This window comes from Amaranthus tricolor, chromosome 10, assembly GCF_026212465.1.
Source record: "Amaranthus tricolor cultivar Red isolate AtriRed21 chromosome 10, ASM2621246v1, whole genome shotgun sequence".
Lineage (NCBI taxonomy): Eukaryota > Viridiplantae > Streptophyta > Magnoliopsida > Caryophyllales > Amaranthaceae > Amaranthus > Amaranthus tricolor.
The window spans coordinates 2,009,624-2,022,433 of record NC_080056.1 but is presented as its reverse complement, the minus strand read 5'-3'; the positions used below and the strand labels follow the sequence as shown (position 1 = coordinate 2,022,433).

General features: G+C 29.6%; 1 protein-coding gene across 1 annotated transcript; it reads right to left on the bottom strand.

Moving 5' to 3' along the window:
• Window positions 1-759: 759 nt before the first annotated feature.
• On the bottom strand, window positions 760-4,306 carry LOC130826235 (xylan glycosyltransferase MUCI21). The gene is made up of 3 exons (XM_057691820.1): window positions 3,918-4,306; window positions 3,418-3,489; window positions 760-2,461 (listed from the first exon to the last, which is right to left on the bottom strand). The coding sequence occupies exons 1-3, from the start codon at window positions 4,153-4,155 to the stop codon at window positions 1,227-1,229; spliced, it is 1,545 nt and encodes a 514-aa protein (XP_057547803.1). The 5' UTR covers window positions 4,156-4,306; the 3' UTR covers window positions 760-1,226.
• Window positions 4,307-12,810: the final 8,504 nt, after the last annotated feature.

Below are 12,810 nucleotides of genomic sequence, written 5' to 3'. Positions count from 1 at the left end.
TTAGGTTAGTTCGCAGTTACAAACAGCGAACAAAAAAGTTGGTCAAAAAAAGTCAAAATTGTTTCAAAAGGAAGACAATGTCATAACATTATAAAGGACAAAAAAATTACAAACATGTTTGTTCGTAGTTAGTAATAGGAACAAACATAATTTCCATTTTTTTGTATCTTCTAACAGTATGACATTGTTTCCTTTTGTTCGTAGTTAATTAACTACGAACAACCAATTTTGACTTTTTTTTACTAATATTTTTGTTCGGTGTTAGTAACTGCGAACTAACCTGACCATAGGCTCGGACATAAAAACACTTAATTTTGGAATTCGGACATAAAAACACTTAATTTTGGAATTGAGTTTACCCGAAACTTTTTTTTTTTGTTAATATTCCTTATTTATTTCATATTTTCTGTCTTATCTAAACGTTTCTATATTTACTGATGACGAGTGATGTACTAGCCGTTGCGTGAATAGTAGTTTTCTAAGACAATGAGCTGTAGAAATAATTGGTCCAAACCCAGATCAGAACTCAAAAAAGGGTGCTTATTTTAACTTGTAAGACAGTCAGGTCCAATCCCTAGGCTCGACAATCACTTTAAACCCAATTTCAATGTCTGACCACCATTTTTACAATATTCTACAGGCCAACTAGCTAATAGCTACCCATGTGAACTTGGATATCTCACTGACATTTTACATTAATATTTGGATAATTAGGGTTCCCATAATCAGTATATTAGAATAATTAAGATTCTCTAAGCATATACAACCCACTTGCATCTGGAAAGCTTATATTCTTTTTAACATTAAAACAATTTCAACTCATGAGACATGTCTCACGGTGAAACCGTCTCATACAAGAATTTGTGTACAATTAATGGGGTCAAATTTGTACATCTCAATAAGTGATTCATTCATTAGAAAAACCATTCTTAATTCTCTTCTTTCCTTGTTCATTTACATTTACATGACAGTGCTACAATCTACACAAAAATTCTTCCTACAATAATTTAGTTACGAAGATATACATGGTTAATTTAGAAAAAGAATTACAATTGGCTCCGGTCGAAGGGTAACCAACCGTTGGGATGTTAGCAATATGGCATCGTTACACTGGACGACATAGAACGACCAAGTATGGGGTCGATTACCCCACCAGAGCTATAGGACAAAACAGAACCAATGAAATGCAACGAGCACAATCGTGAGGAGTCGATATGAACTTGAGATCATAGATTTCGCGTTGAAGCCAAGTAATCATAAGCATGAACAAGCCGTTTCTTGAATCGTCTAAGATCCAACTTCACATTCTGCTTATCCAAATATATCCTCTTGGTGTACTCCCATCCTTTTGCATTGACGCTATCAGGGTCGGTTAATACAGGATCGTTTTCATCATAATGATCATACAACGAGCTCTCTCTAGGTTGAATTTTGTACCCAATGTACTTCAACCCAAGCTTTGTTGCGGGATCTCCATAGTAAGTCTGAGCGGCCCAATCAGTACCTAAAGGAACAACTTGGATAAAAACACGACCAGGCTTAACGAACAAAAAGTGTGTCATGGCCGCACCATGAACACCAACCATCACATCACTCGAGTTAAGAGCCCTATAGATCTTCGCTAACTCAGAGGTTCGCTCGGGCCTTACCAACTCCACGTTAAACCCAATTTTCCGACCTAGTTTCACCAATGCATCTTCATTGAGTATTTCCCTCGAACCATTTCTCGACAGTATAACCAATTTCGGTTTGTAAAGTTGATCATCATCAAGCTCATGTAAGGTATTCGAGGATGGAGATAACATGAGTTGCTTCTCCCTTTCCTCGTCTTCAATCAATCCTCTAATCCGACGCCAATAAGCTCGATCTAAGATATCCCGGAAGTCCTTAATCGACTTAGACCCTCTCATGAGGGACTGATCGATAGTAAGCTCATCATGAATATTCAAACCTACAATAGCTTCCGGGAAGCAATGCGTTCGATTATCGCCACTAAAATCGATCGGTGGATAGTCGGTCAAATGGGAAAGAATGTCTTCATACTTGGTAAACCACCAACTATGATACTCAAGGATGACAAACACAACTTTCTTGTTGAAATGCTGGGAAGTTATGTACAATGGGATAATCCCGTCATTAAATTCATGGTAAACATTGCCAGTATACCCTCCGGTTGAGAATAAAACCGCCGGAACATCATGAACAACATCACATTTATGTCGGGAAACACTATTTTCGTGCTTCGAAACAAGGGAAAGCTCATCAATGGTGTCCATTACACTAGTCTCCCATTTTCGGGTGTAAGGTCTAATCATTTCGTGTTGGTACTCGTTTTTTTCGGCCTTTTCATTCCCATTTTGAGTGTAAAGGAAAATTGAAGAAGAAATTGAGTGTGTTCTAATGTCACCCTTCATGTAACAGATATCAGTCCTAATACTGCTTCTATCACAGCATATAGTTCCTGCAATTTAACATTTGCACTAATTTAAGTTATTTAACCAACATTTCATACAACTTAAGGCAAAATTGTGAACTTTCAACCTTCATATACAATCATACTAGAAATAGGAATACTATTACATATTTTCCTCTAAAGTTTTGGTATTTTTGGTCAAAAAAATCCTACATTGACTGACTTTTTCAAAGCTACTAATTTTTATTTTCTAAAATCTACTAATTTTTGCAATTTTAAATACTAATCGAAAACTATCCTTTCAAAAACTAAATACGAAAACCAGCATGTTATAAGCGTTAAGAGTTAACTTAACCAAAACTTAAGTTGTTGGTTAAGGATAGCGTAATGTAATTCAACAGCTAATTTGCCTTTTGAATACGGGATTTGCTCAAAATTGTTGAAAAAAAGCCTAAAATCAACCATAATTCGCTTTTTCGATTTGTGATTTGCGGAAGAGATTAACAAATCATGTGACCCTGGGTAAAGACCTAATGTACGTTGCCTATTCTATCATGTCCCTAAGGGTTGCAAGTGTGGATGCAACGCACTCCTTTGGATGAGATTTGAACTCGGCATATAAACTGAACTGAACTAAGAGCCTAAGGTGATAGTTAAAACCGCACTATATCTTATTCACTCTTGATAACCTAGAACGCAGTTGTTTCCTTCAAAAGGAAAACTTTTTGAATAAACCTTTTTTTTTATTTTAGGGTTATTTTATTTGGGATAGAAAGTAAATGAATTATAAATTCATCTACGCAAACCTCATAGAAATCTGACAGCTATCTTACTAACAAAATCAATGCATCTAAATTCAACTTTACCATATGAATACTTTACAAAACAAATATCATCATAAATTTAACTATAATTGAAAAAAGTTTCTATTTATACTTAAACTAATTACTCAAATTAAATAAAAATTGGGTATTTTAATTTAAACAGAGGAAAAAAAGACAAACCATTAGAAACAGAAGAACAAAGAGGAAGCTTTGCACCCATGTCAGAACCCATCTCCTCAACTCCTAATGAATCTGAAATTTACATTAAAAAACAGATTATAACATGAAACAACATATAAATTTCACTACCCACTAACAAAAAGTTAGTTTTTATTAACCCTTAATAGCAAAAATCATCTACAACTTCAAATTATTAAGATAGTGAACTAAAAAAACACCCTTTTTAGAGGGATACGAGTATGAATTATCCGTTGCCTTTCCTCACCCAGACAGGCAGACCCTGTTTTCGAGTGAGATATTGGATTGATGATGATCATCTATCCCGCCCACAGAAAATTATATCTGAGGAGGGAATGAAGGCGTTAACCCATACCCATAAACCCATACCATAAAAGAGGTTGCAGCCAAAAAATCCCCGGTTCGGAGATATTTGGGTTGATGATTATGAATTGAAAGAAAGCTAAAAGATTCAAACATGCAAAGATGGGTTAATTACTTACAGAGGAAAGAAAAAGTGGGAGGAAAACCAAAAAGCTGAGGAGTCCATATAAGGGTGCATGAAAGAAGAGATAGAAAGAGGAAAGATAGAAGCTTTGGTCTAATTGCTCTCTTAAAAAAGTTTCCATTTATAGTAAGTGAACCAATTTGTGATTCTTCATCAGCAAATATGATGTAATTTTTAACCAAGTTTTCTCCTTTCTTCATTTGATGATTGTAATGTCTATGATGGTGCACCATTATTTTCTATTTTCAAGAAAAATCTTAGCTTTATGAAGAAAAATGGTTGTTTTGATGTAAGAGAAAGTAGAGAGATGTTGAAGAAAGGGTGTATGAAGGGGGGCTAAAGAGAAAGAAGATGGTTAAATAGGAGTCTAGAAGAAGAAACGTGTGTTTTTAAAGGTTAGAAGACGGTCAAAATCAAAGCGTAGGATTGGAAGGTATGAGGAAATACTAGTTAAGCAAGTTGTTTTTGAAGGAATTAGGGTGGTCATGACTTGGGTCTAGGTTGTATCGTGTAGTGGTTGAGACTGGCACGAGCTATATCTCGAAACAATGAGCTAGTTAGGACGGGTTGGGCATTACTAGGACGGGTTGTAATTGGTAAGTTTATTCGTTTTTTTTTGGAAAAATTGATATTAATAATCAAATCTTTTACCTATTTGTTACAAGTGATACAAGTGATTTGTGCTTTTTTATAAAGTAGTTATATCAACAATAAAAAAATAAAAGGTATGTTATATGATTCGTTACGCGTTAAATTTTTAGAAGTCCTTTTTATCTATTACTCTGAGGTCCAAAAATAAATAAGACGACCTTGCCATGCCTATTGCTAGTCTTGTCTTTGCCACAACGTGTTATATTATGGCTTAGCCAATAATGTTCATCTTTACATGGGGAATTTGGCATATGTGGATAAAAGTTCGTAATTTTTTTTGATGAGACTTGATTGAAATTCAAAACTTTGGTTATATCATATTATTTCTACCTAAGTGTGAGAGTCATTCTATATTTAAATTTGTAAATGGTGGGATGTTGTGACTGTAAGAGGAGTATGAGATGATGTAGGGTGGTTCAGGCTGCGGAGTTAAGACGGTTATATCGTGATTGATATAATCAGTTGTATAGATGATGTTGATGATTTTAAAGACGTATTCGTATAGATAGCTGTATATACAAATATGTCAAAAAATTAGTTATTATAACTTATAAGACAAGATATGAATTTCAAATAGTTATTAGGGAGGTAATAAAATGATGTCTTATGAGAAGAAATTGAGAGTTTAAAATATATCTTCTTCTATGCTGTTGTGATTGTGTAACATTGAAAAGCAATTAGCATATCAATGACATCATTAGAAGAAACTTTATAAAAATTGAAAATTGACTAGTAGAGGTATATGACATCACTACAACTAGATCACATTCTTTTTGCATTGCTAATCTCTTGAAATTTTTATCGAATTCTACCTTTATAATATTTTTATTTTTAAATAATGTCTTAATTATTTAATTTAATTTTTATTTATATATTTTCTCTGATTTTTTTTAACTTTTAATCTTATCTATATAATTTAGTAATTTTTTATCAATTTTTTAATATTTACATTAATTATTAGTATTATAATCTCTTAAAACACAAAGTAATACAAAAACGTAATTGATAATCCTTCAACAGGCTTGTCTACATTTGAATTGGTAAAGCATGCTTTCATACTTGTTATATTTCATAGTTTTATGTATTACTTGCTAGATCAAATAAAAAGCATGCTACATGTCTACACACTTCCGAATTTATTAATTATATAATTATAAGATGGACTAAACACTCATTAAATATGTTTATTAAATCATATTTCCAATGAGATTATCTCTGATTTTTTGTTATAGTTACATAATATAATATTAATAAGTTTCATAACAAATAACTTGATGGTTATAGATTAGACAGACCAGGACCTAAATTTTTACACAATAATTAAAAGTATTCTTCTAAACGACGTCACCAACCATAGAATACTTATGTCATTCATTTTAGATAACTTGTAAATAAACATATATTAAACAGATATTTCATGATATACCACTGAATTTTTTCGAAATTCACCATATACCACACAAAATGTTTTAATTCACCATATACCATTGAGTTTTCGTCCGTTAGCACAGAATACCATTAATGGCAACTGCCGTTAGTGTGCTGTCAGATTTGACGTAAAAAATGGTATTTGACGCAAAAAAAATAAAATTAATGGCATATGGTGAATTAATAATTTACCACAAACGACACACTAACGGCAGTTGCGATTAATGGTATTTTGTGCTAACGGACGAAAACTCAATGGTATATGGTGAATTAAAACATTTTATGTGGTATATGGTGAATTTCGAAGAAACTCAGTAGTATATCATGAAATATTCGTATATTAAATTCAATTCCAAAAAAAAAAGTATGCAATAATTTCAATGCAAATTACATAAATAATAATATAGTTGATATTTATATTTTACTGAATATTATGATTTCAATGCAAATTACACAATTAACGTTGTAATTAATACTTATTTTTTCACGAAATATTTCTACGTTTAATTTCGTATATGCAGTTTCAAGGGTTATATATATCATCACCTTATGTTTAAATGATTTAATAAATTAAGCTAACCCAAATTTATGTTTTGTTTTACCAATAACCAATAGAATCCTAAATTAATGCACATAATTTGGACATGTTATGAACACAGATATCATTTTTTTTCAATGGTTAATTCATTGATAATATAACAACAAAATGCATTTGTTTAGGTAAAATACATTTAATTAAGCAAGATTGCAAGAATAAGCTCAAAATTCATAAAATTTAATTATTTAATTTAATAATGATAATTTTAAAATAAATATCAACAAAAAATAAAGTGAAGTACATGTTATGAGCACTTACATACATGAATTATTTGCTTATTAATGGGGAGTGGAAAAGAGGGATCAAAACAGAAGATGAATCTAAGCACATGTTATGATTCATTCTCACAATTCCAAAACACATGCTGTGCTTTCTCATTCACTCATTTGCAAATTGCAATTAAAGGTAATATTCTTCATTTTTATTGATTTTTTAGATCACTTTTTTAAATTTTATATCACATAAATAAATACATCTATCACTTTTATTTTTTAAATTATTTTTTATGTTGCATACAGGAGCAAAGCCAGAAATTTATTAGCATTTTTTAAATTATTTTTTATGTTGCATACAGGAGCAAAGTCAGAAATTCATTAGCATTTTTTAAATTATTTTTTATGTTGCATACAGGAGCAAAGCCAGAAATTCATTAGCATTTTTTACATTATTTTTTATGTTGCATACAGGAGCAAAGCCAGAAATTCATTAGCATATATGGTTATCATATACTTCATATAAAAGAAAATCATAAATTTAAGTTTTTGTTTAAAATGATTTTTTTCATAATTTGAGAAATTATGAGGTTGTTAAGATTTTAATGGTCCATAGCGTCACTGTCATCTTCATTTATTAAAAACAAACGTTGAAATCTTGAAGTGGGGTAATATTATTTTCTCTGTTTATCATTCACTTCATAATTTATCATCTTAAGAAAAAGAAATTAAATAAAGATTTTTTAAATATATAAAATATATTGATTTGAGATTTTTTTTCGTTTTAATTATTTACTATCTAATATAAATTATGATAATAAATTTATACATATGATAAAAAATATTAAAAAAAAGACGCACTTATACGAGACTTAAGAAATATTATTTTAATTGAATTATTATCGATTGGATTAGCACTAAATTACTCTAAACTTAATGGATAACGAGGTCTAATAATAATCCCCACTCTTAGAAACCCGAGAAGGAATTTCCATTTTTTAGAAGTGCAAAACTGCAAAAAGTGGAAATTTCAAGAAAGTGCATGGTGGTTTGTGGATAGACCAAGAAAAATAATATTGTGTAATTGTTAATTTTATAAATTAAACAAATTAAAAATATAATTGAAGTTAGAAAGGTAGTAATAGTTTAAAGTTTTGAAAACTATCTTTGTGTTAGAAATTTATTTTTCACCATTTATAAGAATATAATGATTTATTTCTTGTACTCCTTTGATGAAAAATTTTAAAGATTGATTAGTGGTGAATTTAGAAGAGAAACATTTTTTACTAAAATTTAATACTTGTTTGTCCTAATGAAATTGAATTGTTTGTAAATGGTTTTCACTTAGATTTTTTTTTGACTTTTAGCTTTTTTGCTTGGTGATTGGTTAGAAAATAAAAATTATTTAGTAATTAGCTTATCATTTAATGAATAAACAGTTAACAACTAATATTTAATTTTCTACAAAATCTCTTTGAACAGATGATTTATCCAATTAGTTTAAAATAACAAAAATAGTTGATACTTTTAGCTGGTCAAATAAATCAATTAAAAAGTAATAGCAAAAATCAACAATTATTTACCAAATTAACTTCAATACTACTACAACAGAGAACAACAACAATAAGTCAAAAATAACAATGTCAGATTTTAATCTTAAAATATTAATATATATATATATATATATATATAATTATTGGCAAAAATAACTTAGGATTGTAGTGTGATCTTGACTTTTACTCTAAAGCAATTAATGCAGTTGATGAGGTTAAGAATTTTAGTCAAAAGAAAATAACTTAGCATTCTTAATTACATTGATTAATAATTAATAAATGGGAGGATGAAGTGCATTTATTTTAACTTTTTTTCAATTGGATATTGTTTGAATGATAAGAATAATAAGCTTTTATTATAAAACGTTCCATTTTGGTGCATCACGTGACTAGCTAATATTTCCATGACCCATTATCTACTGCGGATATCATGGGATGAGGTTGAACTTAAGTGAAAGTTAAAATAATCATTAAAGGATGATCCCAAATTTCTTTAGCATGGGAAACTTATATTTCAATATAATTTTTTTTAATTATAGAATAGATTTGGTAGGATTAAATAAGATTTAATTTTAAGATATTGCTGAAAAAGAGCAGTATTATTTGTTTCAATTGATACAAAATGAATTTTTTTATTTCAATACAATTTTAATCTCGAATAATTAGAGTGGGAGAACACGAATCAATCATTAATAGTACGAAACATTCCTCAACTTCAAAGATAAAAAGAAAACCATCAACTTATGATTTTTATTAATAAATAATAATTAACTAGACTCAGATGCGGAATAATTATTCGTCAATATTGCAACAAATTCTTCTCAATATTAGAAAGTACATGTAGGATTGATGCCACTGACACAAAATTACACAGGGTAGGCCGAGGCGACGAACCGGTTATGAAAGACACGTAGGACGATTATGGGCAAGTGTTTTTAGGTCAGTTTCAAATTGAATTTTATGTCCATATTAATTTCTACTTCTACGTAATTGTAAATTTTTAAAACAATGTCGGTATTGACATTTTATAAGTCTTATGCAAAACCAAAAAAAGGTCTCTCTATATAGAGTTAATTACGGCCTTTAATGGATGTTTGTCTAAATAATAGAAACATACCCCTATATATCATAATAAGTTTAGAAGTTTTAACTATTGTTAATAAATAAAATAAATAACCATAAATAGTACTCCCTGGGTTCCTTGAAGTTGTTTCTTTTCGCCATATTGGGGTATTTTATTTGTTCTTAGCATAAAGAATATTTCTCTTTATGTCATAACATTTGGACAAAATTAACTTTCTCCGTCTCCATTTTAATACTCCATCCAATTCTTTTTAGTTGTCCTATTTTCTTTTTGGATAAGTTCACCTTGCTTTCTCATTTCTATTTTAAGACCTATATTTATAGGTTGTCCCCTCATTTTCTTAATATTAAAATACTTAATATTACACATGAGTCTACTATCTTAGGTGGTCCCCTCTAATTCTTCATATTAAAAACACTCAATATTACACATGAGTCTACTATTTTAAGTGGTCCTCTTTAATTCTTAATATTAAAAACACCCAATATTACACTACTATTTTAGGTGGTCCCCTTATTTTCTTAATATTCGTGCCCAAACTTAATGGGACAATTAAATTGAATTGGAGGGAGTATTTAATAATGCTTATGGTCCCACTAACTTCATTTAAACATTTTTATATTGATTATAGTCCCTACATATTTTCTATTAATTTTATTAAAACATTTTTTAAAAGGTTGTAATTTCTTCATATTTTTTTCACTAACTTTTTTTAATATATTTTTATGTTTATGGTCCATACATTTACTCTATAAAATTTATCATATAATAAAATAACATCCACCATCTAAAATATTTTATTTTTTTTAATTCACGTACAAGAAAAAGAGACGCAATCTAACCGCCTGAGAAGAGGACAATAGCACCACAATTCATAAGCACTGGTGTCAGAAGACGTTGTGTTTACTATTTATGGGATCATAATTCCTCCAAGGAAAAGGACATCCTCTGTTTAAAGCCCATGTATGAACCCGTTATTTCAGGGTCGGGCCCACACTTTATCTCACATTGACTTCCATTATGTAAGCATGAGGATATAGAAGTAGGAGTATTATGCATGCTTTACTTCTGCATGTATGGCCCCAACCTCGCCGGTGATAACGGCCTTTTTATCAAGAATGATTTTGGCCTTCCGAGCCTATTTAAAGTGGTCAACCATATAAAGTCTCAATCTATAATGTAAAGTAGGTTGCTTTATAAAAATTTTGTATTCAAACATAGAGGTTACCACTTACCAGTTTGAAATCTATGATTTATTTTGTTAAAATGTGTTTATTTTTCTTTCCATTGCTTTCTCTTTATCCTTCAACACATTTATCTGCTCTTATTTTTATTTTTTGCAACTTTTAAATTTCTTCTTTACCCTTTAAATTTCTTGTTTGTCTATCCTTGCTTCTTGCTTCTTGTATTAATTTATTATTATTATTATTATTTTATTATTATTATTATATGAATGGATGTTTAGGACCTCGTACATTTAATCTCAAGTTCTCAACATAAGTTCTCTATAAATAGGCTGAACAGTCTAATTGATATAATTATTAGCGTATGAGCCTTTTGTTTTAAGGTTGTCTTACCGAGAGACACTCTCTCACAAAAATCAGTAGATTTTGTACAGGAAGCAGCCCTTTAGTAAAAAAACATAAAAAAACAATGAAATCTGAATTCACACTTAGTATATGAAACAATTTTTTTTTTAAATAATTTAAACTGACCCAATTGAAATCGTCTCATCATGAGACGGTCTCAATAAAGAATAAGTCAAACTTATACTAGTTATAACCAAATATAAATCAACTACTCTTGTGAGAGACCGTCTCTCAAAGAAACAACCTCAAAACAACAAGCTTATAATTTTGTTTTCTCTTTAATTTGTATTAATTGGACTATTTAGCCCATATATGTAATACGTCTCTCGGAGAGACCGTCGCTCATGTGAATACATATACATAAAGACAAGGGCAACAGGCCCAAATTAGTACTGGGCTTTAAATGAGAGATTGAGAGTCATATAGATCCGTCCACAAAATTGACTGGATTGATCTTCTAGTGGTAGGGTTTAACAATTTAAGAGAATTTGAAAAAACTAAGACAATTTTAGACAACTTATTTTCAAAAATAAGCTCCGTGAAAACTTATTTCTCAAAATAAGCGTCCGTACATCTAAAGCTGTAGTTTGGGATTAATCGCTGTTACTAACAGCGACTTATCCAAAGCTCTGGTCTGGATGTACGGACGCTTATTTTGGGAATTAAGTTTTCATGAAGCTTATTTTCGGAATTAATTTGTTCAAATGTCTTATTTTTTTCACTTCCTAATTTAACACAAATTTTAAAAAGATAAGACCGTGTTTTAGTGACATTATTTTAATTGACTACGTGTATATTTAATATCTTAAAATAATTACTCATAACATCAGAATGATTACTTATAGTGTTAATGTGATTACTTAAGTTTTTTTATTCTGAGAGTAATTATTTATAACTTTTAAATGATCACTTACAACTTTAAAGTGATAATTTATCTAAAATGATCAATTAGAAAAATAAAATTTTTATATGGTGCTCGTCCCATAAAAAGACGGTCACTTATCGATAATTTTATTTTATTTCTATAAAATAATTAAAAATATCATGTGATTTTCATTAAAATTCAAGATCTTGTTTTTCTTATTATGTCGTTCTAAATAAAGATTGTCAAAGTATAATCGTAAAATATTTATAATTTAAACGTAAAATTTTTCAAAAATATAATAGGTTAAGCTCAATACATTGACATAAAACTAAAAAAATTCTTCAACCTTTAGAATAGTAGTTCAGGTAAATTGAGTCCTAGTCAAATTAAAATTGAGTTTAAAATTGGCAAGTCCAATAACATACTCTCTATTCCTCATTTAATTTGACACACGCATTGGAGCACTCGTTAACGAGATCCATATAAAATAATGAAACACTTAGGTTGAAATATAGGGACTATAATCCAAATTTTATACACTACAACACTTTATTCATATGAGGTGATAATAAATAATTATTTGATAGATAATTATATATGCTTATGATATATAACTAGTGAATAATAAATGTGGTTTTTTAATCATCAATAATCTCTTAACTGCCCGTTTGGTAAGTGGTAATAAAGGATAGTAATATGAATGAAAACTAGTGTAATTTTAGTTGAAAATCACTTGGCTACCTTGATGACCATACTTGTCCGACTTCAATCATCTCATTTTCTTTATTAAATTCATTCCAATGCATTACCATTGAAAGAGGTGATATTAGGTGGTAATGAAAACTTATAAACAAATAAACTTTTTTGTGATCAAAGTTTTATTACCATGAGAATGACATGAAACTTTT